General features: G+C 46.7%; 1 protein-coding gene across 5 annotated transcripts in view; it reads left to right on the plus strand.

Annotated features, from left to right (window-relative positions):
• The first annotated feature begins 15,984 nt into the window (after positions 1-15,984).
• The window catches only part of SH3RF1 (SH3 domain containing ring finger 1), a 157,440-nt gene continuing 146,428 nt past the window's right edge, over positions 15,985-26,996 (plus strand). For 4 of the 5 annotated variants that reach the window (XM_027964644.2, XM_042243566.1, XM_015093285.3 and 1 more), the window contains exons 1-2: positions 15,985-16,057; positions 17,462-17,949. In XM_027964644.2, the coding sequence (XP_027820445.1) occupies positions 17,557-17,949 (393 nt within the window). In that variant the 5' untranslated portion in view covers positions 15,985-16,057; positions 17,462-17,556. The remainder of the gene's footprint in view (positions 16,058-17,461; positions 17,950-26,996) is intronic. The other variant, XM_027964645.2, reaches the window with a different exon arrangement.

Below are 26,996 nucleotides of genomic sequence, written 5' to 3' on the forward strand. Positions count from 1 at the left end.
GAACCAAAGGAAAAAAAAGTTGAAAAAATGAATAAAGATAGAAATTAAAGAATAAAAAGCAACAGTAGTAGAAAGGATGCATGCTGAGTCATTTCAGTCGTGTCTGACTCTTTGTGATCCCATGGACTGACGCCCACCAGGCTTCTCTGTCCCTGGGATCTCCCAGGCAAGAATCCTGGAGTGGGTAGCCATTCCCTCCTCCAGGGGATCTTCCCAACCCAGGGATTGAACATGTGTCTCTTCGTCTCCTGCATTGTTGGTGGATTCTTTACCCACTGAGCCACCAGATAAGTCCATCTTAAAGCTGATTTCTTGAGAAAGGCCCCATGAGTAGACAAGCTCCTGGCCTGATGAGGAAAATGAGAGGGAAGTCATGAAAACCAGTGCAAGTAGCTGGCCCAGTGGGCACAGTCAGGAGGTGCTTCACTCTGACCCACCACTGCCTTGTACCATTTTGTCAGGAACATTTTCTTGCTCTTGGTGACATTTCTGGTAGCACCCATGGCTTTTCACCCACTTTGGTCCTAACAGTCGCTCAGTCATGTCCAACTCTTTGTGACCCCATGGACTATAGCCCTCCAGGCTCCTCTGTCCTTGGGATCCTCCAGGCAAGAATACTGGAGTGGGTTGCCATTCTCTTCTCCAGGGCATCTTCCCGACCCAGGGATTGAACCTGGTCTTCTGTGTTGCAGACAGATTCTTTACCATCTGAACCACCAGTGAAGCCCTTGGTTCTAACAACAGTCCCATTTTTAGGGACCTTGTGGTTTGATCACATTTAGGTGAAAGCTCTGCCTCATCAGGTCCATGATTCCCCTCTTCCCAGCACAGGCCTTTCACTGCCCCTCAAGACCAGCACTGAAGAAGGGGCCGGACTGCCCACTGCACATGTGCCCCCACCCCAGGCCCCCCAGAACCTCTGGCGTTCTCTCCCGCCATGCTTTCACTGTCTGTTTCTCTTGATGTTGGCGTCTGTCCTGGGAGATGACTGTGGAGGCCACCACACCACACCTTTCCCTGGAGCAGTGGGTAAATTCGCCAGCCTCTGAGATGCTCTGGCCACCATACTCCTTACCTGCTGCTGTTTGTATGTGGGGTTTTGTTCGTGTTTGTTTTCTTTTTTAGAATTCAGGTCACCCTGACAGGTAGCCCTCTCTCAAGGAATAATTTCAAGATGACCCTCACCCTGCTACCTAATGGTGCTATGAGAGAAACAGAAGCTGTCAGATGCTGGAAACACTCCTCAATCTGCCGCCAGCCTGTTTTGCTGCCCGTGGAAGGTCTGCTCCAGACCACCTGCCCCCTGCAGACTTGGGAGGGGGAGACCCACTGTCATGCTGTAGTCACAGGTGACCCTCAACTTCAGGACACTTGCCTGCTTCCACAGCCAGGGGAAGAATGCCAGGATCCTTCTCTATCACACATCTACGTGGGTGAGTGTACTTGATGCTCGCTTCACCCAGTTTGCTGGGGCAGTGGGGGACCCAGCACATCCCACACTCCCACCTGGCTTGGCAGCTCTAGGCCAACTCTCTAGTCCCATGTTGGAAGCCTAATTCTCTTCTTTCTCCTTTCTCAGCTGGAGGAGTCGTAGCTAGAGGGCTATGGTGGGGGTAGGGGAGCCCAGGGCAGAGCAGATGTCCATGGGGATGGATGGTGGGAGCAGGTGTGACTGTCAGAGATGAGTGGGAAAAGTGTCTGGATGAGGGGTTTGCACTGGAAGCCAGCATGAAGGATGCCCACAAATCGGGGGCAAATCAAGCCTCAAAAGGACTAATGAGAGAAACACCTAACCCTCTGGATACAGCTGAAACCCATGAGAGTGTATATATATGTATATATGTATATAGATAAATTGAAAGTTTGAGAAGTAAGAGCATATTTTTGTCTCAACATACTTCCTAAGAAAATAGTTGAGAGAGGAAAACGTAACTCTGCAGTGGAGATACCATCTGAAACAAGCTGTCTAACTGCCCATCACCAAATCCACATCATGTGCCCCAGGACAGGAACACAGCATTGCTTCTGTGAATTTTCTTCTGAAGGAAAATAACCCAAATAATGAGGACTCGTTTCAGACACAAGTTTTTCAAAATATCCGGCCTACAACTTTCAAGAAAATTCAAGAATGAACAGTATTCCAAGTTGAAGAAAAGGGACTTGCTAGCTGTGTGCAAGGTATGATTCTGAACTGAATGAATTTTTGCTCCAGAGGACATTGCTAAGGCGGCTCCTCCTCCTCCTCCTTGTTCTTGTTATTGTTATTAATCATTGATCAGACTCCCTGGTGCTGAGTCTGAAGGCCAGTGTACCAATCCTAGTGGTGGTGCTGAGGTTTTTAGGAGAAAGTCTGTGAGGTGACCTGGCATCATCTTTGGCAGCTCACTGTCAGATGGTTCAGGAGAATGAAAGTTCCTTATCTTGTATTTGCAACTTTTGTTTCAAAATTAAACAAAATTTAAAAGTTTGTGTATAGAAAATGAAAAGACTAACAATTGGGAAAACTCTGAGCAATGCCTATATCATAGAAGCACTAATATTTTAACATATGAGGGGCTCTGATTAAGATAAAGAGAGAATAAGACAAAACCCACATGGCAAGGGAACGATAAACAGAGATTACCTCATTGTTGTCAGGGACGGGCAATTAAATATTAGCCACCTAACATAAGGTACCGGTCAAACTGATAAGAATTTTAAAGGATGGCAGCCGGAAAGGGTGACTTGGGATGTGGAGTGAGTATTTTCATCCTATGAATGGTAGAAATGTAAATTGTTTAGTTTTTGTGGAGTGAAATCTACCTATATCTGTTAAAAATGGATATTACATCACAACTAGTAGAGAGATAGGTTCTGGAGATTGAATACACAAACTGTGATACTAGTCAATCCTAGTCACTGTATTATAAACCTCAAAGAAACCAAGACTAGATTTTAACTGCTCTCAACACAAAACAGAAACGTTCATTGGGTGACATAATACAAGGGTTAGCTAACGCCAAGGTGGGATCACCTTGTGATGCTCACATGTATGAATCAACATGTGGTATACCTCACACTCACACAGTGCTATATGTCAATTATATCTCAATTTAAAAAATGCTTTAATGCATTTCCCTTGATGCAGAAATTCCATCCTGGAAAGCCTATTCTGTAGAGATAAGAATCTTCATTGTGATTTTGTTTTTATTTTATTTTTTTTAAATTTATTGAAATGTAGTTGATTTACAATGTGTTATTTTCTGCTGTACAGCAAAGTGAATCAGTTATATATATACATATATCCCCTCTTTTTTAGATTTTTTTTCCCATATAGGTCATTACAGAGTATTCAGTAGAGTTGCCTGTGCTATACAGTAGGTTCTCATTCGTTATCTATTTTATATATAGTGGTATGTGTATGTCAGTCCTCTGCTAAGTCACTTCAGTCGTGTCCGACTCTGAGACCCCATAGACGACAGCCCACCAGGCGCCCCCGTCCCTGGGATTCCCCAGGCAAGAACACTGGAGTGGGTTGCCGTTTCCTCATCTCCCAGTTTATCCTTTCCCTTGTAGCTTTGTTTTTAGTAACAAAAAGCAGAACAGTAAATGACTGTTAATAGGGAAATGATTGGGATACAAACATCCCATGGAGAACTATGCAACCATGATAAATAAGGAAAGCTCTTTGCCAGTTGACTAAAAGGGCTTCCTACAATATATTTGTAGCAGGGGAGAAAGGCAAGATGCAGAGAAATATATAAGATATATTCCTATTTTTCAGCGCAGTTAATTTCCCAATGCATGTAACCATTTATTTTATGTTTGTTTATAGGAGCAGGTTACAGAATGCTCACCCTCGTGGTTACTGCACCATGCATTGGTTTGGGGTGAGGGGTGGGCACAGACAAGAAGGAGAAGATGGATTTTGATGGTATCACTCCATTTTGACTAATTTCTATTGCTCTACGCACAGTCCTTACAATCTGGATTAACTGATCGCTGAGACGCCAGCAGTTTGGATGAATTAATAGAGAAAGATGGCTACCGTGAGACAGTGACAAGTAAGTCTGTAGATCCACTGCCCAGCAGAGGAGGCTGGAGCCAGAACCAGCAGCTGGAGGCAGGATGGGTGATGAACACGCTCAGGAAAAAGTCTGTGAAGACAGAGGTCCCAGGAAGGTTTAGGAGAAGATTCACAACTGATGCTTATTTTATTCACCAAAGGTGAGTGAGGGGCTGGTGAGCAGGGGAGGAAGAGAGTGAGCACGAGGGGTGAGCTTCAGACGCCAAGGGCATGTGGGCTCAGGGCTGGTGCTCAGGAGAGAATCGGCTCGTGGGAGGGGGGTCTGCAGCTCAGGGCAGGAAAGGTGTGGGCAGAGCAGGGCTGTGGGGGGTCCTCCCCTCCCCATCCTCCCACCTGCAGCTCTTCCAACCCTCACCATTAGACATTTGGGCAGCTTCTGGTCAGGAGGAAGGGGAGAAAGACAAAAATAAGACAGCACAAGATTTAAAAACCTAACATTTTTATACTTTTAAGGAAAAATTTTCCTTAATTTTGTTGTTGCTCATTTGCTAAGTCTAAGTGGTGTCCAACTCTTATGACCCCATGGACTGTAGTATGCCAGGCTTCTCTGCCCGCCACTATTTCCGTGTTTGCTCAAATTCATGTCCATTGTGTTGGTGATGCTATCTAACATCTCCTCCTTTTGCCTTCAGTCTTTCCCAGCATTGGGGGCTTTTCCAGTGAGTTGGCTCTACATATCAGGTGGGCAAAGTATTGGAGTTTCAGCATCAGTCTTTCCAATGAATATTCAGGGTTGATTTCCTTTAGGATTGACTGATTTTGTCTTCTTGCAGTTCAAGGGACTCTCAAGACTCTTATCCAAAAGAAAGTTGTGGTACATATACACAATGGAATATTATTCAGCCATTAAAAAGAACACATTTGAATCAGTTCTAATGAGGTAGATGAAACTGGGGCCTATTATACAGAGTGAAGCAAGGCAGAAAGAAAAACACCAATACATTATTAATGCATGTATACGGAATTTAGAAAGATGGTAAAGCCGACCCTACATGCGAGACAGCAAAGAGACACAGATATAAAGAACAGACTTTTGGACTCTGTGGGAGAAGGCGAGGGTGGGATGATTTGAGAGAATAGCATTGAAACATGTATATTACCATATGTGAAATAGATCACCAGTTCAAGTTCGATGCATGAAACAGGGCACTCAGAGCCAGTGCAGTGGGATGACCCAGAGGGATGGGATGGGGAGGGAGGTGTTGGGGGGGTTTCAGGATGGGGGACACATGTACACCCGTGGCTGATTCATGTCAATGTATGGCAAAAACCACCACAATATTGTAAAGTAATTAGCTTCCAATTAAAATAAATAAATAAAAATTTTAAAAAAGAGTCTTATCCTAAATACCTCAATGTAAAATAATCATGTCAAAACGAAAAACAGAGCTACCATATGATCCAACAATCCCATTCCTGGGCAAGTATCTGGGTAAAAACATGATCTGAAAGGATACGTGCATCCCAGTGTTCACTGCAGTGCTGTTTACGGTAGCCAGGACATGGAAGCAACCTAAGTATCCATCAGCAGAGGAATGGGTAAAGAAGACGCGATCCATATATACAGTGGAATATTGTGTGAGCGTGCTAAGTTGCTTCAGTTGTGTAAGTGATAATTTGTGACACTGTGGACTGTAGCCCACCAGGCTTCTCTGTCCATGGGATTCTCCAGACAAGAATACTGGAGTGAGTTGTCATTCCCTTCTCCAGGGGAGCTTCCTGACCCAGGGATCAAACTTGAATCTCTTACACTTCCTGAATTGGCAGGTAGGTTCTTTACCTCTAGCACCACCTGGGAAGAAAAAGAATGAAAGAATGCCATTTGCAGCAACATGGATGGACCTGGAGATTATCATACTAAGTGAAGTAAGAGACACAGAGAAAGACAAATATTATATGATATCACATATGTGAAATCTTAAAAAAATGATACAAAGGAACTCAATTACAAAACAGAAATAGTCTCTAAAATACAAAACTGTGGTTACCAAAGGGAAAAGGTGGGAAGGGATAAATTAGGAGTTTGAGATTAACATATACACACGGCTGGACATAAAACAAGTAAACAGCAAGGGCAAGAACTATCTTCAATACTTTGTAATAAATTGTAATGGAAAATAATCTGAAAAGGCATGTATATATACACACTATATACATCTGAAAAAGCATGTGTATATACACTATAAGGGGCTTTGCTCATAGCTTAGTTGGTAAAGAATCCGCCCGCAATGCAGGAGATCCCAGTTCCATTCCTGGGTCAGGAAGATCCGTTGGGGAAGGGAAAGGCTACCCACTCGGTATTCTAGCCTAGAGAATTCCGTGGACTGTATAGTCCATGGGATCACAAGGAGTTGGGCACGACTGAGAGACTTTCACTATACACACACTATATACGTGTATGTATGTATACACGCATATATACGTACACTCACACACACACACACACGTATATATGGTGTGTGCTAAGTCACTTCAGTCATGTCCAACTCTGTGTGACCGCATGGACTGTAGACCACCAAGCTCCTCTCTCCATGGGATTCTCCAGGCAAGAATACTGGAGTGGGTAGCCGTGCCCTTCTCCAGGGATCTTCCTGACCCAAAGACCAGCCCTGCGTATCCTGTGACTCCTGCATTGCAAGCAGGTTCTTTACCGCTGGGCCACTGGAGAAGCCAATGTATCTGTGTGTGTGTGTGTGTGTGTGTGTGTGTGTGTGTGTACATCTAAATTACCTTGCTGTACACCAAAAACTAACAACATTGTAAATCTACTACAATAATAAGATAATGAAACACATGAATAAAATAATCATACTCTTACTATTACTAAGACTAGTGAAGTTTTACTAAGCTCCTCAGTTCAGTTCAGTTGTTCAGTTGTGTCCCACTCTGCGACCCCATGAATCGCAGCACACCAGGCCTCCCTGTCCATCACCAACTCCCGGAGTTCACTCAAACTTACGTCCATCGAGTCAGTGATGCCATCCAGCCATCTCATCCTCTGTTGTCCCCTTTTCCTCCTGCCCCCAATCCTTAGTTCCATATAGATACACCAAGTGCTTCAAACTTCTTCTCTCTTTTAAATTTCACAACAACCTGTGAGGTTGGTACATTGTCTCCATTTTCCAGATGATGAAACTAAGGCTGAGAGAGATCAAATAACTGTCTTAAAGTCACATGAGTAAACTTTCTACAGCCCTTCTATTCAAATCTGAGTCCACAGTCCTATTTATTCTGTTTGTACAATAATCGATATTTGCAATTATGGCCTGGAATCATCTGTAAATGTTAACCTCTTGTGTTTTTTATTTCAAAATACCAGGAATAGGTATACTATCTCTCTGATACTTTCATCCAAATAAAAATTGGTTTTCCAGAGTGACCCATATTTCAAGAATTCTGGATAGCTGAAGCTTTAACTGTACTCTGCAGCTTCTTACTAAATTTCAGTAATTAGAGTTCTATAAATTGCTTGCAATCGAGTTGCAAGTAAAATTTTTATGAAATGCTATAAAATATAGTGGTTATAAATTCTGAGTGCTACATAAATTCTATCTATTGCCATTTCCTCGCAAACATCAATTTTAAAAAGGTTTTTAAACGTTTTTGGCAGAATTTTTTTTCAATGTAATACTTCAATATGTACTTTCTTGGCAACCCATGAGACTTCCTGGAAGTTCCTGCTGCGGATACACTTACTATGTAAACATAAAACTTGACTCCGCAGTGTAAGCATCAACCATTTGCGAATGCCAGCGGGCTTTACAAGCAATTTGCCGTCTATACGGTCATCATCTTTTCTTCATATTTTTTCCTAATGCTTGGAGTTTGGGCCACAGAACTCTTAGGAAGACTATTTTCAATTTCCTTTTGCTTTAAGATCTCCCCATCTTTTGACTAAACATTCCTTCATCTTCCTGGAGAAAATCTGATTAAAAATGTCTAGTCAGCTTACTTGGTCCCATTTCCTCCAATATGTCAACATAGCCATAACTGCTTTGAACATTTAACCTTTCCTGAACCTCCAGCACAATTGTACAACCACGCATAACAGTGTATACAGTTCCTTTTCATTTATCAAAGGAAAGAACCTTTGGGGAATAAAGATTTGACAGCTCCAGTTACATGATAATTGTAATACTTTAAAAAAAAAAGAGAAAAAGAGATGAGACAGATGGTGTATGCTGGAGACATGTGGAAGTTTGCTTGAAAAAACCTTCAGAAATTCAATTGACACTGAGAAGAAATTATGCAAATCATCATTTTTGCATAAAAGCATCATGGAAAACAGGCAAATTATCTTAATCTGTAGTCTTCCACAATCTTGTCTAAGAGGGAGAATATCAAGTGGACTGATACTCTCCTGGCGCCCTATGTTTTAAAAAGCTCTGTAGCCCACTCATTTTTCTTATTTATTTATTTACTTTAATTTTTTTTTTACTTTACAATATTGTATTGGTTTTGCCATACATCAACATGAATCCACCACGGGAGTACACGTGTTTTATCTATTTATTGGGTCCACTCATTTTAAATCACAAGGAAAGGAGATTAAATTGAGTGGGATGGTTAAGAACATCTTCTATTTTGCCATGCTTAGGTCTAAGCCATTAATATAAACCACTGATACATTTTTTGATGAGTTATTAAGTGCTTTTATCATATATTATGGAATTTATGTAGGGGAGTGCTTTATAATAAATTTACTAGCTATTTCATCAAATTAATTTATGTAGAATTAAAGGATGATGGAAATTTAATTTTAAATATTATGCTTGTTACTTTAAAGCAAGATTTTCACATTGCACCTTTAAACTTTATATGCTTGTTTGATTTACACATTACCCAAAATTTACAAAAAAAAGAAAATAAGCTCTGAGGCTGAAGAAGCGATGAGGACAGGAATTCTCAGAAAGAACGTGAATGTTGGGGTGAAAATTCTGGCAGTGTAGGTTGAGAGGACCGAAGGACAGAAAATCAGTGAACAATCTGATTTCAGTAAAAGGAGGACAATCACATCCTGAATTCAGGCAAGTGTTGGAAGAACAGGTTTGGAGTGTTACTCCATCAGTATCTAGTGTGAGGATAACTGTGCTTTTAAGAACATGAATAAATAGGTTTATTTGGGAGCAAGAAGGAGCAAAGGTGACCTGTTAGCTGTAGACAAAATAAAATGTTATGATGGGATCATTTCAACTCATTTTGAGATCATGGAATCTAGGCTTGTGTACGTATGAATCAGGGAGAGTAAATGGAGAAAGGCCCACTTTTTTGACCCAATATTATAATGAAAACAGAAACCTGGGGCTTACATTATGAGTGTCCCATGAGTGTGAGTGTGTGTTTAAACTGGCCCATTTAAATGCCATTAGAAAAGTCAACCTTTATATTTAATTTGAACAGAGAAAGAGAAGTCTGAAATTTGATAAACAACAACCTCAAAGATATAAGGCACTCCCCCTATATTTCAACCTCAAATATATAAGGTTCAGATGGTAAGGAATCTGCCTGCAATATGAGAAATACAGGTTTGATCCCTGGGTCGGGAAGATCTCCTGGAGAAGAAACTGGCTACCCACTCCAGTATTCTTGCCTGGAGAATTCCATGGACAGAGGAGCCTGGCGGGCTACAGATGGGTTACCAAGAAAGATGATGGAATTTCATTTCCTAAAGATGGTTAGATAAAGTGATAGATATTCGGGAAGACTGCTTTAGAAGCAAAAAGATCACTTCAAGGTTTAAACTTTCGAAGTGAAAATGGAGTTTGACAAGAGAAAGTATTTTTCCCAGAAAGGAACACATCTTATTAAATTTTCTTCGGATAAGTTACATTTATGCCTGAACTTGAGTCAGCAGTCTCTTTGGCATGCTTCCAGTGACATTTCACAGTATAAGCTGCTGGACCTTCTGAGGCTTGATGTGGATGACCTTGGACCACATCTGGGTCCTGAGTTAACTCAGGGCAGCCATGCGTGTTTCTCTGGGAAAGCTAATATTTGGCTCCCTTATTAACTGATATCCTTTATATAAAAATCTGTGCAGCTTTTATTAAGATGAAAGGCCGAGCCCTGGACAGTGGGGTGGGTAGGAAGAGGGGAGACCAGAATGAAAGTAGGTTGCAACACGCAGGTCCTTTCTGTTACCGCAGCAAGCCAGCCCTGGCTGGAGCTCCTGTACGCTTCCTTGGCTTTATTAACCAAAGCCCAGACGGCCCTTGATGGACTAGCTTCCCTGCTCAGCTCTGGGTGACTAGGTTGGTCCTTTCTTAACTGCGGTCCTAGCGTCACTTTGTTAGAACAGCGTGATTCCCAAACCCATGCTGGTCCTGGAAAGAGAGCATCCCTAGGGACGGGCTGGAAGCCTGCATTTTGAAGGAGCTCTTCAAAGAATCAGAAGGTGATTCTGGCTGTACTGAACCTCAGGACCCATCCCTGAAGCCTGGGTTAGGATTAGAGGCACTTAGAGAGCCCTGGCTCCTCCCCAGTCAAGCAGCTCCTCAGACGTCCTAGGGAGACTGGAGGAAGGTGCCATTTGCCACCCACTCCTCGCCCTTGCTCCCCAGCATCCATCCTGATTGAGCTGAAGTCCCCAGGGAGGGGCCTATAAATATTCCATCTGCTTGGGGTTTTTTGCCAGACAGTGGAGTTTGCAGCATCTTCCCACTCCTGAGACCAAAATAGCCCCTCTGGGTTTGCCTTCTCTGAGCTGCTAAGAGCCCTGTTTCCTGACAACCATGGTGCCTCAGGACTCCTGTCTTTCTGCATGGTGATTCCATTACCCTTAGATGTCCTTTATGCAGTTAGGATGGAGATAAGTATTTAATTGGGGCTTCCCAGGTGGTACAGTTGGTAAAGAGTCCGCCTGCCAACGCAGGAGACACAGATTCAATTCCTGGGTTGGGAAGATCCCTTGGAGGAAAGCAGTGGCAACCCACTCCAGTATTCTTGCCTGGAGAGTCTCATGGACTGAGGAGCCTGGCAGGCTACAGTCCATGGGATCACAAAGAGCTGGACATGACTGAGCAGCTAAGTAAATGCGCACAGGTACATTTGTTGCCACTTGCTCAGAATGTCACTACTACGTCCAGGGCAGACCATGGAGATGTGAGCAGAGGCAGGAGGCTGATGAGGAGGGCCAGAGGCCAAGATCCATGATGCTTGAAATAAAGGTGCAAAGAAGATGAAGGAAAGTAGGTAGAAACTGAAATATATTTGGGGGCGGGTAGCTGGCAGACTTGTCGATGGAGAGGAAACGGGAAGAATCACCATGACCCATGGGTTCCTGGTTTAAACACTGGATACATCATGCTGATATTTACCAATATCATGACAACTGGAGGAGGAATTAGTTTTTTCTCCCCTGTAATAAATATTTATTATGAGTCAAAGGAATATAATCATTCATAATTTTTAAAGGTTATAGGGGCTTCCCTGGTGGCTCAGATGGTAAAGAATCTGCCTGCAATGAGGCAGACCTAAGTTTGATCCGTGGGTTGGCCAGGTCCCCTGGAAAAAGGAATGGCAACCCACCCCAGTATTTTTGCCTGGAGAATCCCATGGACAGAGGAGCTTTTCAGGCTACAGTCCATGGGATCACAAGAGCTGGACACAACTGAAGAGCTAACATTCTAGTTATAGCTATTATAAGATTCTGGCTATATTCCCTGTGTTGTACAACATACCCCTATAGCTTATTTCATACTGAAGAGTTTGACCTCTTAATCTTCTACCTATATTGCCTCTGCCCCCTTCCCTTGCCCAACTGGTAGCCACTAGTTTGTTCTCTGTATCTGTGAGGCTGTTTCTTTTTTTATGTTATCTTCAGTAGTTTGTGTGTATTTTAGGTTCTATATATAAGTGATATCATACAGTGTGTGTCCTTCTCTGACTTATTTCACCTAGCATAATGCCCTCCAAGTCCATCCATATTTTGTGAATGGCAAAACGTCACTCTTTTCACGGCTTTAGCCATTCATCTGTCAATGGACACTTATGCCGCTCCATATCTTGGCTATTGTAAACAGTGCAGCTGTGAACACTGGGGTGCGTGCATCTTTTCTAATCGGGGTTCTCCATTTTTTTCAGGTAAGTACCCAGGAGTGGCGCTGCTGGTTCTTACGGTAATTCTACTCCTAGTGTTTTGAGAAACCTCCCGTTGCTGTCCACAGTGGGCACACCATTGTACATCCCCACCGACAGTGCAGGAGGGTTGGGAGAGGAATTAGTTTTGAAGGAAGTTGGTGAGCAGACACACATGTTTCTGTGTGTGTAAGCATGTGTACCAGAGCTCAACAAAGAGCACACTGGACTGGGAATGAAAGAGTCTGACTTGTGTCAAAGCATCATCACTGCCAGCAGGAGCCTCTTGACACCTCATCTTTCCCCGTCTGCAACTGGGGAATGATTACATCTGTCTTCACCACTTCAGAGGGATGCTGAGAAGACAAATGAGATAGCGTTTGGGATAGCACTTTGAAGTCGTGGTTGGATGAGAACTGTGTGAATCCAAGCTATCATTATCATGTCAGGGCGTGTTTATTTCTCATGTATCTGCTCAGAGTCACAGGGGCCATGCATATATCATGTGTACATCCTCTGCTTCAGGTTCAGTTCCCAGAAATGGTCAGATGAATGTGTTTTTCTTTCTCTAACCCTCCTTTCACCTATATTATTCTCTTGACAGAATTTTGCAGTTATTAACGTTGCTGCAGACTTCTTAAAGACCCTATAAAGAAAGGATTTTGCCCAGTATAACTTTCCCAGGTAATTATAAAGATAATGATGATACCTTACTATAAAAGAGATGTACAGGTTATAAAGAACCAGGGCTCTGCCTCACAGAATGCTCAACAGCAGTCCAGGAAAGGTATGATCCCTGCCCGCCCCCCTCCCCCCACCATTTGACAGAGGGACAATGGCTCAAGAAGTTCAAATAATTGACCTAAAACTTCATTGTACAAGTTGGAGTAATTGAAACTAACAAAAGAATTGTGTTCTAAACAACAGAGTGAATGAGCAGCAGGGGTACTGAAAGAGCTGAGCCATGTCCCAGGCGACACTGGTGGAATCGTGTGAGCTTCTTTCACCCCTTGTATCCCAGACAGTCTCCAGGTCGTTGATAACTGGTTGCTGTTTTCCAGTCACTAAGTCTTGTCTGCCTCTTTGAGACCCCACCGACAGAGGAGCCTGGCAGTCCATGGGATTTCCCAGGCAGGAATACTGGAGTGGGTTGCCATTTCCTCCTCCGGGGATCTTCCTGACCCAGGGATTGAACAGGAGTCTTCTGCCCTGGCAGGCGGGTTCTTTACCACTGAGCCGCCCGGGAAGCCCTTGATAAGGGGTGCAGCTAGGCACTGGAGTTTCAAAAGCTGGACCATTCCACTCAGGGCCTTGTGTGCGGGCATGCACACATGCTAAGTTGCTTCAGTCACGTCCGACTGTGTGACCCCATGGACTGCAGCCCATCAGGCTTCTCTGTCCATGGGAGTCTCCAGCCAAGAACACTGGAGTGGGCTGCCATGCCCTCTTCCCAGGCCTTGTGTACTGTTCTCTAAATACAAACAAGTAACTAAAATAAGAATAAAATAAGACATAATTGTCCCTTGGTCTCCAGAGTCATTATCTGGTTAAGTGCCAGCTTTCCCTTGCAGGTCACACAGCACACTTAGGGGTGCCTGAGGTGACCTGCGAAAGACACCCTTGGGACAGCAGGAAGAAACCGGTCTTGGAATCCAGACATGAGGTTGAGTCTTGGTCCAAAGTGGCTAGTTGTGGCGAGTGAACCTGTTTGAGTTTTGGTTTTAATAACCATAAATGACACATAATATTTACCTATTGACTGACTGTAACTGTCCGATCAGCCTTCCCTTCACCTACCTTGTTGCAGATGCAGAAGTTCATAGACTAAGTAGTCACTTTCAAGGTGACTTGGTGGATTAGTGGTTTAAAACTGCTCTGTTCTGATCATGTCCCCCCTTGTCTTTCTCAGCTCAAATGCATGTATGTATTTGTTCACTTCATTTTTTATTACATGCAGATGCTTTCACTCTTCCAAACTTGGTAGTTATTTTTTTTTCTTTTTAAGGTTTACATTTATTTGTCAGATAAATAGACATTTTAGCAGCTAAAAATGAAACATTGTCAAATAGTGTCTACATTTTACAATTCAGTGTGTTATGGAAAACTTGAAATAAGTTACTTTGCTTTGAAATCAGCAATGCTCAAAACCAAATCATTTCCATAGCCCCCTCATTCTGCTGCTTGATTTTGCCTCTCTGTGCATCTTCCATCTCCTTTGTACCATTGCTCACTTCTTGTTTTAATCAATAGTTTAAAACTTAACTATGGGTGATTTACAATGGTGTGTTAATTCCTGCTGTACAGCAAAGTGATTCCATTATACATACACATACATCCTTTTTTAAATCCTCTTTTCCATTGTGGTTTATCGCAGAATACCGAATACAGTTCTCTGTGCTGTACAGCAGGACTTTGTTTATCCATCTTCTGTATACGTATTCATTCCCTTCTAATGGAGGGCAAGTGGGCTGTCCTTCCTGGCATTCACGAAGTAGACTGTCCGCATATTCAACCATTAGCGCGAAGCTAATTAGAGAAGGGGCTTCCCTGGTGGCTCAGATGGTAAAAAATCTGCCTGCAATGTAGGAGAAGTGGGTTGCATCCCTGGGTTCCATCCATGGCTACCCACTCCAGTATTCTTGCCTGGAAAATCCTATGGACACAGTCCCTGGGATCGCAGAGTCAGGCACGATTGAGCGACTAACACACACACGGAGGGAAGATGGACGGCTGCAGTGAGGACTTGACCACGTCTCAAACGTCGAGCAGGAGGCTGCAGCCAGCGAGGGAGCGGTGACTGCAGGGTCACAGCGTGTCCTAACTCGGGTGGTTCTCATTTGTCTGCAGTGGTTTTGCCGTGGCCCCAGCCGGACCTTAGAGGAACATCCACTCCCTTCAAAGGGCTGGGCTGGGTGAAGAGAAGGCAGCGGTTTCCCGCAAAGGAGTACGTGTCCCCGCTTCTCCTTATTTTCTGCACACCTCTGAGGAAGGGTAGTTGAGAAAAATGTTTGTTGAGCGGACGGTAAATGCAAATAAAATGACAATTTTGAGATCAATCACAAAATTTTAACTTGTCTTCCCTCTGAGTATGAGAAACAACCCCCCACACCTGTGCACGACGTTTTCCCAAAGGATCTTTCGGTTAACAGGTGTGTGTCTGGCGTTACAGGTGTGTGCGGGGGGTGGGGGGAGCGAGGGCAGGCAGAGGCCACGGCGCTGGTTCCGGCCAGGCTGACCCCGAGTCCGGGGCTGGGCCGGGCTTCTCGCCCGCCCCACTTTCCGGGTCCTGGCCCGGTCCCAAGGCTCGCGGCAGGGTCTGTGTCCAGGTACCCGGCGGCGCCCGCGCCTCCTCTGCGGCCAGCGCGTCCCCCCTAGCCCTCCCTCCCAGCCTCTGCGGCGGCCGCTCGGGTCCTCTCCCCGTCCCCTCCCGGGATCCGCCGCGACCCCGGCCCCCGCAGGGCCCACACGCCGGAGGAGGGCGGGCGGCGCTCCCTGCTCCCCCTCCCTCCTTCCCTGCGCCTCCGCCCTCTCCCTCCTCCTTTCCCGCCCCTCCCCGCCTCTCCCCTCCTCCCGCCTCTCCCCTCCTCCCTCTCCCCTCCCACTCCTCCTTCCCGGCTCCGCCCCCTTTCCCGCGCTCCTCCCCTTCCCGCCCGGCCCCGCATACCCGCCTCCTCCTTCCCGGCCCCGCCCCTCCTCTCCCCCTCCTCCTTCCTGGCCCCGCCCCCCATCTCCCGCGCTCCTCCCCCTCCCGCCCAGCCCTGCCCCCTCCCCTCCCCTCCCCTCCCCCTCCCCAGGCCCGGCAGGCGGCGGCGGCGGGAGCGCGCGGGCGACGAGCGGAGTCCAAAGCTGCCCGGCGTCCGAGGCTGGCGAGCGGGAGAGCGCGGGGCGTGCGGACAAAGAGGGCGCCGCGCTGAGGTAGGACCCCCCCCCCGCCCCGAGCCCCCGGCCCCGAGCCCCGCGCCCCCCGGGCCGGGTCGGAGAGGGTCGGCCGTCCGGCCCCAGGCACTGCGGCGGCGGGCGCCCGAACGCCCGGCGGGCGGACCTGGCGACGCGGCTCTGCGGGCGCCCCTGAGCCCCGAAACTTCCCGAGGGCGCGGGGCTCCTGTCCGGCCAGGCCCGGGGCGGCGGCCAGGCGGCGGGTGGACCCACCCGGCCCGGCCCTGCCTTCCCGGCGCTGGCCAGGGCGCGAGGTCTAAGCGGGCGGCCCCCTGCAGCAGCCCCGGGGCGCGTCTACACGGGCGGCTCCCGGCACCTGGCCCCGGGATGTCTACGCCGGCGGCCCTAGCAGCAGCCCCAGGGCGCGTCTACGCGGGCGGCTCTAGCACCTGGCCCTGCGGCGTCGGCGAGGGCCGCCCTGGGCACCTGGCCCCAGCGTCTGCAAGGGCGGCCCTCTGCCTCTGGCCGCGGGAACGTCTTCATTGGCGGCGCGGGCACCTGGCCCGGCGTCCACGCGGGCCCGCAGTACCTGTGGCGAGCAGAGCGACGGCCAGGCCCCTGCCCGCGTCCACACCGCCACCTGGCTCTCGTCGAGGAGAGCGGTGCAGGCTCTGGTCTGAATGCTTTTTCCTGAATGGCCCCATTTTCATATTCTGCTGGCGATTCCCAGTCCAGCATTCCATTCTCAAATTCTTTGGGTGATAATTTTGCCAGATTTTCTGAATGGGATTAGCACAGGCCTTTCAGAAATCGCTTCCGAGTTTGTCAGCCGTGGCCCTGAAGGGTGGTACGTTTATATTTAAGCTGCTTTCGGGCCCATCTTCAGTGTGTCCTTTAGAATTGTCAACCTTCATCTCGTTTTCCTTGGGTAAGATTAAACAATTCTATTTTTAAGACCAGCGAGGAAACATATGTCTTTAATACTGGGGTCATTTACCACCAAAGTGGCTTGAATGGTGGGGAACTTGGTTGGATTTAAAAGGAATCTCAGGTGGAGGAAACAGTTCATTTGCTACTTTCACCTTCTCAGATAAGTTGAGGACTTAGTTAAGGCCTCAGGTTTCACTTTGAGAGCCAGAGAAATTATGTTTCTGTTGCATTTCATAAATCCTGTTTATGGCAAGAGTCCCCTGTGGTACTTGATAGCTGTTCCTGCGCAGTGAACTAGATGTCTTCCCGGATTGATTGTGAACTGCTTAAAAAGCCTATTTTGTTTTCAGTTGTTGACTCTGGAGTTCAGGCACCATGTATTCCAAAGCGAAGCTCCATTCTCTCAGGAAGCACTTCTGTGTGCTGTTGGGCTCCTGGCTCTTCTTTGTACCTTTACCCGCCAGTGATGGTCCTCCTTCTCTGTCTTTCCCTCCTCTTCCCCGGGGGCCCCAGAGCAGCGTCTGACATGGATGTTACATGAGCCACTTTGAGAGCTGCACACAAGTATGCGTGTCACTGCTGCATTTCCTTTGGTGAACTAGAGGAAGATGGATGAGTCGGCCCTGCTGGATCTGCTGGAGTGCCCTGTGTGCCTGGAGCGGCTGGATGCCTCTGCCAAGGTCTTACCTTGCCAGCACACGTTCTGTAAACGCTGTTTGCTGGGCATCGTCGGTTCCCGGAATGAACTCAGATGTCCCGAGTGCCGGACTCTGGTTGGCTCTGGTGTGGAGCAGCTTCCGAGCAACATCCTGCTGGTCAGACTTCTGGACGGCATCAAGCAGCGGCCGTGGAAGCCCGGCCCCGTGGGGGGCAGTGGCACCAACTGCACCAGCGCCTTGAGGGCTCAGAGTAGTGCTGTGGTCACCTGCAGCCCTAAAGATGGCCCAAGCTCGCAGGGTGGACCCCAGCCGCGGGCGCAAGCCTGGAGCCCCCCGGTGAGGGTGAGTAGCCCGCGGAGGCAGATGTTTGCATGTCTTCTTTATTCTTTGGGTATTTTCTACATCAACTCATGGCTGAAAGGAGCCACATCATTGGAACAGATAGGAAATTATGAGTCAGGAATTGTTTTTTTCTTTTTTGGAATGAGATTGGATGTAAATAATAAATGGTTTTGTTTTTAGAATTCTCTCCTGGATGGTGGGCCTCTATTGCCTTTTAAGATAAATTTTGAGAAACAGTAGCAATTATTCAATGAAATCTAAAACACAGCAGTTTTTTATGCGGAATGTAAAATGGAAATTTGTTGTGGTTTTACCTTTTTGATGGCATTGAAAGAGTCATAATTATGCATGTATGTGTGCATATATGTTTGTATATTATAAATAGGTGTGTGGGTAGGTCGTAAGTGGGAAATTGAGCTTTAATTTTATGTGGCTTGGAGCCATTCTATGGGTTTTATGAATGCACAGCACAGAATTTTCTGGTTGGAGGAATTTTTAACAAATCATGGCCACAGGTAGCAGAGTTTTGTTGCTGTAGCAACAGATTGTCATTGAGAGCCATGCTAAGACAGCAGAGAATCTAGCTTTATGTTGACTTTTACAGGGATTGAAACAAAATGTTTCCATCAGAAAGATTTTTCTGTGGTTTTGGGTTTGGGCTGAAGTAATTTCAAGTGTGGCTAAATATCTCGACAGTTACCACAACAGAAATTTCTAGAAGGAAGGTAAGAGATTTTGAAGAAATCTGAATTATGTTGCAGTTGACGACATCCTAATGAAACATGCTTTTCTCATTTTTATAAACCTCAAAAGTAGTTCTGGACATTTAAAGCAATTCTGTTTTTTTTTTTTTATCCTGGAAGAAATGATTTTGGTGATTGGCCAAATTGAGAAAATGCAGTTTTAAAGAACAGTTAATCTGAATGAGAATATTTTTGTCACATACTCATAGTAAATACACAGAACTGACTTTTTCATGTAATGTAGGAGTGACCTTTGGGATGGTGTTGAATAGTGTCAGCTTCACAGGTGTGGCTCCATTGGAGATGTAACAGACGGGCTGCTTTCTACCATTCTCCTTCCTTCTCAAGCCTGTCTCTTAATAATTGTGTGTTTGCATCACTAGATGGTAAGTACAGAAAATGTGTTAATCGCTGGAAAACAGTTTTATCCTCAGGCTATCAGATTTCTCTTAAGTCACATTTACTGTTTTTTTTTTTTTAAAGACAGTGAGAACTTTGTGTTTTGGAGGTTTTATTTGCATATTTGAAGCCCCCTAGTTATGAAATTGCTTATAGGGTTTTCTTAGATTTTGGTTGTTTTTTTTTTTTTTAAATGGAGTTTACACCATTAGCATTCATGGACTCATGAATATTTCAAACTGAGAACCTCTGATCAAGTTGGTCGTTTCTGAGACACCTGACCCAGGTCTGCTTCACTTAATTAGGGATTGGATTTGCTTCTTGGAAGGATTTTGTTTCCTTGTTAATTATGCTGGAGAGTCATAGCTTCTGGCTGTGAATAGAAGCGTCTCATCAGTTGACAGGTTGCCTTACCTGTTGTGAGGAATGTGGTGAATGTTTGATTACTGATAAAAAGAAATTTAAGACGAGGGCTCAGCATTCAACTTGGTGTCCTTTGAATTCTAAGGTTTTGTTTCTTTCTTACGTAGAAACTGACAGTGTGATGCTGGAATGTTCATTTATTTGAGCTGCTAATCTCCCAAAATTGACTGACACTTTTCTTAGATACATTATTTTGAGGTTTTGATGATGTCAGTATTATTATTCTGACTGATTATGATTTTCCTAGTTTACTTTGTGTTTCTTCTTTAGAATAAGAAAAATTACTCGGCAAGAAGCTCAACTGAGCTTGAGCCTTATAACTTAGATAAGACAGTTGAGGCCATTAAAAATAGGAGATGATGTCTGTTACTTGGGCTGGGGCGGCGGGGGAATGACTGAGAGTGGAGGAAAAAATAACAAACAAACTGAAATTATTTGGTAATGTGGGTGGATGCAGATGCTGCAGTTCATATAAAAAGAACTTCTTCCCCACCTAGTCTAAAATAATTTCTCATTAGCAGTTACTGGTACCTTTTACTTTGATGTATTCAAAATAACCAGGTATACAGAAACAGCACCAGCACCTAAAAGATAAATACATTTCAGAAAATGTTCCTTTATTTCTTATTTCTTTTTAAAAATTTATTTAACAGAGCGATTCAGTTATACATACCTTCTTTTCCTAATCTTTTCCATGATGGTTTATCCCAGTTTCTTGACTGTATTTCCCTGTGCTCCTCAGTAGGACCTATTGTTTATCCATCCTGTATATTACTAGTTTGCATCTGCTAATCCCAAACTACGAAATGCTGCTTTTGAAAGTGAGAGCCCTGGAGTTGTCCACCTGCCCCTGGGGTGTCCCCTGAGGTGAGAGAATCCCAGATCCTTAACTGTTTCGACACCAGCCAGGGGATGTGAGAGCCTGTACCCACCGTGGCAGAAGCTGGTGCTGGTAGCACGTGTTATGCTGTTTGGTAATTGGTTATGATCCTGTGAAGAGCTGACTCATTGGAAAAGACCCTGATGCTGGGAAAGATTGAGGGTGGGAAGAAGAGGGGGCAACATTGGATGAGATGGTTGGATGGCATCACCGACTCAAGGGACATGGGTTTGAGCAAACTCCAGGAGATGCTGAAGGAAGTCTTCACTCCAGGGAAGTGTGGCTTGCTGCAGTCCACACAGTTGCAAAGAGTTGAGCAAGACTGAGGGACTGAACAACAGCAAATATGTTCCTTGTTCCGTTAGATCGTGGCCATGTGGCCTCCTCACGAGAGTGTCTCAGGCAGACTGGGTGTTATCAGCAGATACGAACATTTCTGACGTATGACACACATCCTGTTCCCAGAATTTTAGTGATTTCTGCCTCGTGTGCGTGCGTGCGGTCGCTTCAGTTGTGTCCAACTCTTTGCGACCTGCTAGACACCCCACTCCAGTGCTCTTGCCTGGAAAATCCCATGGATGGAGGAGCCTGGTGGGCTGCAGTCCATGGGGTCGCTGAGAGTTGGACACAACTGAGCGACTTCACTTTCACTTTTCACTTTTCATGCATTGGAGAAGGAAATGACGACCCACTCCAGCACTCTTGCCTGGAAAATCCCATGGACGGAGGAGCCTGGTGGGCTGCAGTCCATGGGGTCGCTGAGAGTCGGACACGACTGAGCAACTTCTCTTTCACTTTTCACTTTCATGCATTGGAGAAGGAAATGGCAACCCACTCCAGTGTTCTTGCCTGGAGAATCCCAGGGACAGCGGAGCCTGGTGGGCTGCTGTCTGTGGGGTTGCACAGAGTTGGACATGACTGAAGCGACTTAGCAGTAGCAGCAGCAGCAGGCTCCTCTCTCCATGGAATTCTCCAGGCAGAAATGCTGGAGTGGGTTGCTGTGCCCTCCTCCAGGGGGTCTTCCTGACCGGGGATTGAACCCAGCTGTCCTGTTTCTCCTGCATTGGCAGGCAGGTTCTTTACCCACTGGGGGCACCTGCGAAGCCCTTCTTGCCACATTTTGTTATCATTCAGTCACTGAGTTGTGTCCAGCTCTTTGTGACCTGATGGGCTGCAGCACACCAGGCTTCCCTGTCCTCCACTGTCTTCCGGAGTTTGCTCAAACTCATGACCATTGAGTCGGTGATGCTATCTAATCTAACCACCTCATCCTTTGTTGCCCCCTCCTCCTCCTGCCTTCAGTCTTTCCCCGCATCATCATCTTTTCCAGTGAGTCGGCTCTTTGCCTCAGGTATTGGAGCTTCAATTCGGCATTTGCCCTTCCAATGAATATTCATGGTTGATTTCCTTAGGATTGACTGTTTTGATCTCCTTGGAGTCCAAGGGACTCTCAAGAGTCTTCTCCAGCACTGCTGTTCGAAAGCACCAATTCTTTGGTGCTCAGCCTTCTTTATGGTCCAACTCTCACAGCCATACATGACTACTGGAAAAACCATAGTTTTGACTAGATGGACCTTTGTCTCATATGAAGGATCAAATGGAAAAGTGTTGGGTCGACGTCACCACGGGGAGCTGGCAGCTCTTTACTTCAAGTAAAGAATTCCTGTGATCCAAGGGCCAAAGGTGACCAGGGGAATGAGGTGCAGGGCGGGGTGGCTGTAGATAACTGTTTCTATGGACTGGAGAATACCTACTGAAGATGGGTTTTACATATATAGGTATATCCACAGTGAGACATGGACAGCATGTTTGAGTGGTTCCTGTAGAATTATGACTAATGGAATCGATTTCTGCTTTCTGAGTGTGGTTCTGCTGGTTCCATAGCTGATGCCTGTGCCTGTCTGTCTAGGTGTTGTTACATAACAACCTCACACTGCTGCTTCCTCAGAGTGAGCATATTCAGCAACCATTGATCACATGACCCCTGGTTGACACTGACTTGTATTTCATGTAGTCTTTCCTTTATCTGGCAAATATTGATCAAGCACTTAACTAGGTGCCAAGCACTGCCCTAGCTGCTGAATAGATAGAACTGGGCAAACCAGATGCAGATTCTGCTTAGGAACTTGTGTGTCAATCTGGTGGGGAGACACACTTTTGATAGTGTGTAAACAGTGCCGGTAGGTCATTCCAGGTGCTCAGTGTTAGGCAGGGAGCTGGGTAGAGGATGGGTAAGGGGCAGGTTTAGCATGAGGGTGTATGTGAGAGAGAGAGAGAGTAGAAGAGAGGATGGGCAGGGGCCTGGTTTAGGGTGAGGGATGTGTGTGTGTGTATGTGTTCATATTCACAAGCTTCCCAGGGTGTGTGTGTGGGGGGGGGCGGGGGGGTGGGGGTGCTCTGGGCCTGAGATAACTGTCAGGCTCAGGCAGAAAAGGTCAGAGCTTGGTGTCCGGGGACCGGTAGACGGGGAAGGCGAGGAGTTCTAGAAACCAGGGCGCAGGTGAATTCCTTTCTCCTGTTTTCATTTCTCCCTGGTACACTTCCCTCACTCCCTGGAGCTGACTGTGAGGGGCTGAGTTGTGTCCTCCCAGACATAGAAGTTGAAGTCCTCTCCCCTAGTTCCTGGGACTTCCCAGATGGTTCCACTGAGAAGAACCTGCCTGCAATGCAGGAGACATGAGTTGGACTCCCTGGGTTGGGAAGATCCCCTGGAGAAAGGAATGGCAACCCACTCTAGTATGCTTGCCTGGAGAATGCGATGGACAGAGCAGCCTGGAGGGCTCCAGGCCCCGGGGTCGCGGAGTCAGACCTGACCGAGCACACACACACAGGGAGGCAGCAGGTGGGGGGCCACAGAGTGCGAGGTGAGGGCGGTGACTCTGGAGTGAGCATCTGGTCGGGGGGAGGAGGTTCGTGAGAGTGGGCATGCAGGACCAGCTCCCTTTGCAGCTTATGGGGGAGCATCCCTCCTGGAGAAACTTGGGTGTTCAGGCGGTGGTTTGGACAAGGGATGGTGAGGTCGGGAGGTTTTGATGTTTCCAAGTGGCTGAGTCAAAATAAACAAAGGTGTTGGTCGTTTTGGCCAAACACTGTCACGGACATTCTTGACCTCTCCTATTTACTGATTTATCTCCTCCTTGACCCCTGTTCTGTCCTTGTGTCCACCCTAACCCTGGCCGCTACCTTGTTCCTGAGTCAGGAGGGCAGTGAGGCTCAGGGCTGGACTGGGCAGGAAGCCTGCACGCAGCAGAGAAACGCCGATTGACTCTTGTTTTGTACCACAAATGGATCGTGGATCTTACCGTGTAAATCTCAACCAGCCCTTTGCAGTTAAGGACTATTGTTACTGGAACAATATTGTTATTTTTAAAATGTAAATTTCAAAATGAGTTCCTGAAAACATCCTGGCTGTCAAAAAAAATTCTTCACTTTGGAAGTATAATGTGTGTGTTTCTTTATCTCTTTGTATATGTTTATATGTGTATGCATCTGCTTGTTTTGGTTCTTTACATAAGTGAAATTCCATACTCTGCGTATCTGATGACTAGAATATGTCTGGGAAATCTCGTCTTGTCTGAGCATGTATGCATCTACCTTCTTAAAAAGAAGACACCTTTTTTATTGAGCTGTACTATACGCACAGAAGAGCGCGTGAATTGTGAGCATGCAAGTCCCTGAATTAACATGCTTCCTTCTTTTTAAATGACCACATAGTGTTTTTCTCCCCATTAAAAAAATTAAAGGTAGTAAGTACTCATCCTAAGAAATTTGTGGTCGAGGGGATGTACAGGGGAGATGAAGGCTTCTCCTCTCTCTGATCCTGATCTCCAGAGGTGACCACTGTGAGGGGTTTTTGGTATGTTTCTTCCCTAAGGAAGCAGCTGCGTAGAGACAGGATCCTGTTATACGTGCCATCAGCAACGTGCAGTTTTCCACAAAGTGCCGTCACTGTCAGCGTGTCAGTGCTCTCACTGCTGCACAGGGAGAAATCCGCGTTTTGTGGGCGTGGGGAGGGCGGCTGGAGAGGCCCAGGAGCTGGTGCAGGGCCCCCGGCCGCCACCGCAGGTGCCTCAGCGCTGCAGCCAGCGGGGCTCTGTTCACCTCGCTGTCCCTGGCTCATGCTTCGTCCTGATGGAAAAGGATCCCTGCGTGGCAGCAGGCAGGCCCTGTGTTCCTCCCTGCGGCCGTTGTGACAGAGTGTCCCGAGCACTCTGGGTGGTGGAGGAGAACTGCGGTCCTGGGGCCGATCCGACACCGGGTGTCCTGCTTGCCCCGCACCTGCGGGCCTCTCCCAGTGCCAGGGTCTTGCAGCAGACCCTGCTGTGGTCGCCTGCTGCCCACATGCCTCCCGTCCCCGTCCCCCTGCACGGGGCCTGGTGCCCCGCGTGTCTGTGACCTGGTCTCCCTCCTGCAGCCTGGTGGGCATGGGGTGCTCGGCCTCCAGGGTCCCGCCTGGCCACGGTGGAGACACTGCTCGCCTCTGCGAGGTGCGAGGGCCTGGGCACCACTTGGTGTGAGTCAGCCAGCCTCTCCGCAGCTGTGTGGTGTCCGACTGTGGGGCTCCTTCCCTGTGGAACCCAGCCTCAGCCTCCCAAAGCTTTTGTCATAGTGTGTATTGTTGTTTGGTCGCCGAGTCGTGTCTGACTCTTTGCGACCCCATGGGCTGTAGCCCCCCAGGCTCCTCTGTCCATGGGATTCTCCAGGCAAGAATACTGAGTGGGTTGCCATGCCCTTCTCCAGGGGGATCTTCCTGACCCAGGGGCAAACCTGTGTCTCCTGCATTGACAGGCAGATTCTTTACCACTGTGCCACCTGGGAAGCTGTCATACTGTGTATGCCCCTCACTTTTTTCCCTCAACTTCAAAGACTTCTGAGAGTCGTGACCATAAAAAGAGAACTTGCAAGCTCCATGCACGCTCTGTGTGGGGCCATCCTTGCCCTGGGCGTCTCTGTGCCTGTAGCCCATCCAGAGGATGGAGCACTGGCCTCCGGGAGGCTGGCGGACCTGTCACTGCAAACGCAGCCAGCCTGCCAGTGGGCTCCTGGGACAGCAGGACGGGGAGGAAGGCCGTTGAGCAGTAGAGTATTTGAGCTGTGAAACGTGGGAAAAGGCGGCAGTAAGCAGCGTGCACATGAACTGGTAAGTTGCATTCAGTAGAGTGCCGAAAGGCTTCATCTGTCAAGTTTCAACTTTCTTCTGTTCAACTAAGGAATTAAAAATTTCCCCAAATATTCTTTAACAAGGACAGAAGTTTAGAACACTGTATGTTCACTGTTTATGTAACTCAGCAACGGATGAACTTTTCATTCAGTTCAGTTCAGTCGCTCAGTCGTGTCTGACTCTTTACGACCCCATGAATTGCAGCACACCAGGCCTCCCTGTCCATCACCATCTCCCAGAGTTCACTCAGACTCACGTCCATCGAGTCAGTGATGCCATCCAGCCATCTCATCCTCTGTCGTCCCCTTCTCCTCCTGCCCTCAATCCCTCCCAGCATCAGAGTCTTTACCAGTGAGTCAACTCTTCGCATGAGGTGGCCAAAGTACTGGAGTTTCAGCTTTAGCATCATTCCCTCCAAAGAAATCCCAGGGTTGATCTTCAGAATGGACTGGTTGGACTTCCTTGCAGTCCAAGGAGCTCTCAGGAGTCTTCTCCAACACCACAGTTCAAAAGCATCAATTCTTCGGCACTCAGCTTTCTTCACAGTCCAACTCTCACATCCATACATGACCACAGGAAAATCATAGCCTTGACTAGATGGACCTTAGTTGGCAAAGTAATGTCTCTGCTTTTGAATATACTGTCTAGGTTGGTCATAACTTTTCTTCCAAGGAGTAAGCGTCTTTTAATTTCATGGCTGCAGTCACCATCTGCAGTGATTTTAGAGCCCCCCAAAATTAAGTCTGACACTGTTTCTACTGTTTCCCCATCTATTTCCCATGAAGTGATGGGACCAGATTCCATGATCTTCGTTTTCTGAATGTTGAGCTTTAAGCCAACTTTTCGCTCTCCTCTTAACATCTTCTTCAAGAGGCTTTTTAGCTCCTTTTCACTTTCTGCCATAAGGGTGGTGTCATCTGCTTATCTGAGGTTATTGATATTTCTCCCGGCAATCTTGATTCCAGCTTGTGCTTCTTCCAGTCCAGTGTTTCTCATGATGTACTCTGCATATAAGTTAAATAAGCAGGGTGACAATATGCAGCCTTGACGTACTCCTTTTCCTATTTGGAACCAGTCTGTTGTTCCATGTCCAGTTCTAACTGTTGCTTCCTGACCTGCATACAGATTTCTCAAGAGGCAGGTCAGGTGGTCTGGTATTCCCATCTCTTTCAGAATTTTCCATAGTTTATTGTGATCCACACAGTCAAAGGCTTTGGCATAGTCAATAAAGCAGAAATAGATGTTTTTCTGAACTCTCTTGCCTTTTCCATGGTCTAGCGGATGTTGGCAGTTTGATCTCTGGTTCCTCTGCCTTTTCTAAAACCAGCTTGAACATCAGGAAGTTCACAGTTCACGTATTGCTGAAGCCTGGCTTGGAGAATTTTGAGCATTACTTTACTAGCATGTGGGATGAGTGCAATTGTGTGGTAGTTTGAGCATT

This window comes from Ovis aries, chromosome 2, assembly GCF_016772045.2.
Source record: "Ovis aries strain OAR_USU_Benz2616 breed Rambouillet chromosome 2, ARS-UI_Ramb_v3.0, whole genome shotgun sequence".
Taxonomy (NCBI): domain Eukaryota; kingdom Metazoa; phylum Chordata; class Mammalia; order Artiodactyla; family Bovidae; genus Ovis; species Ovis aries.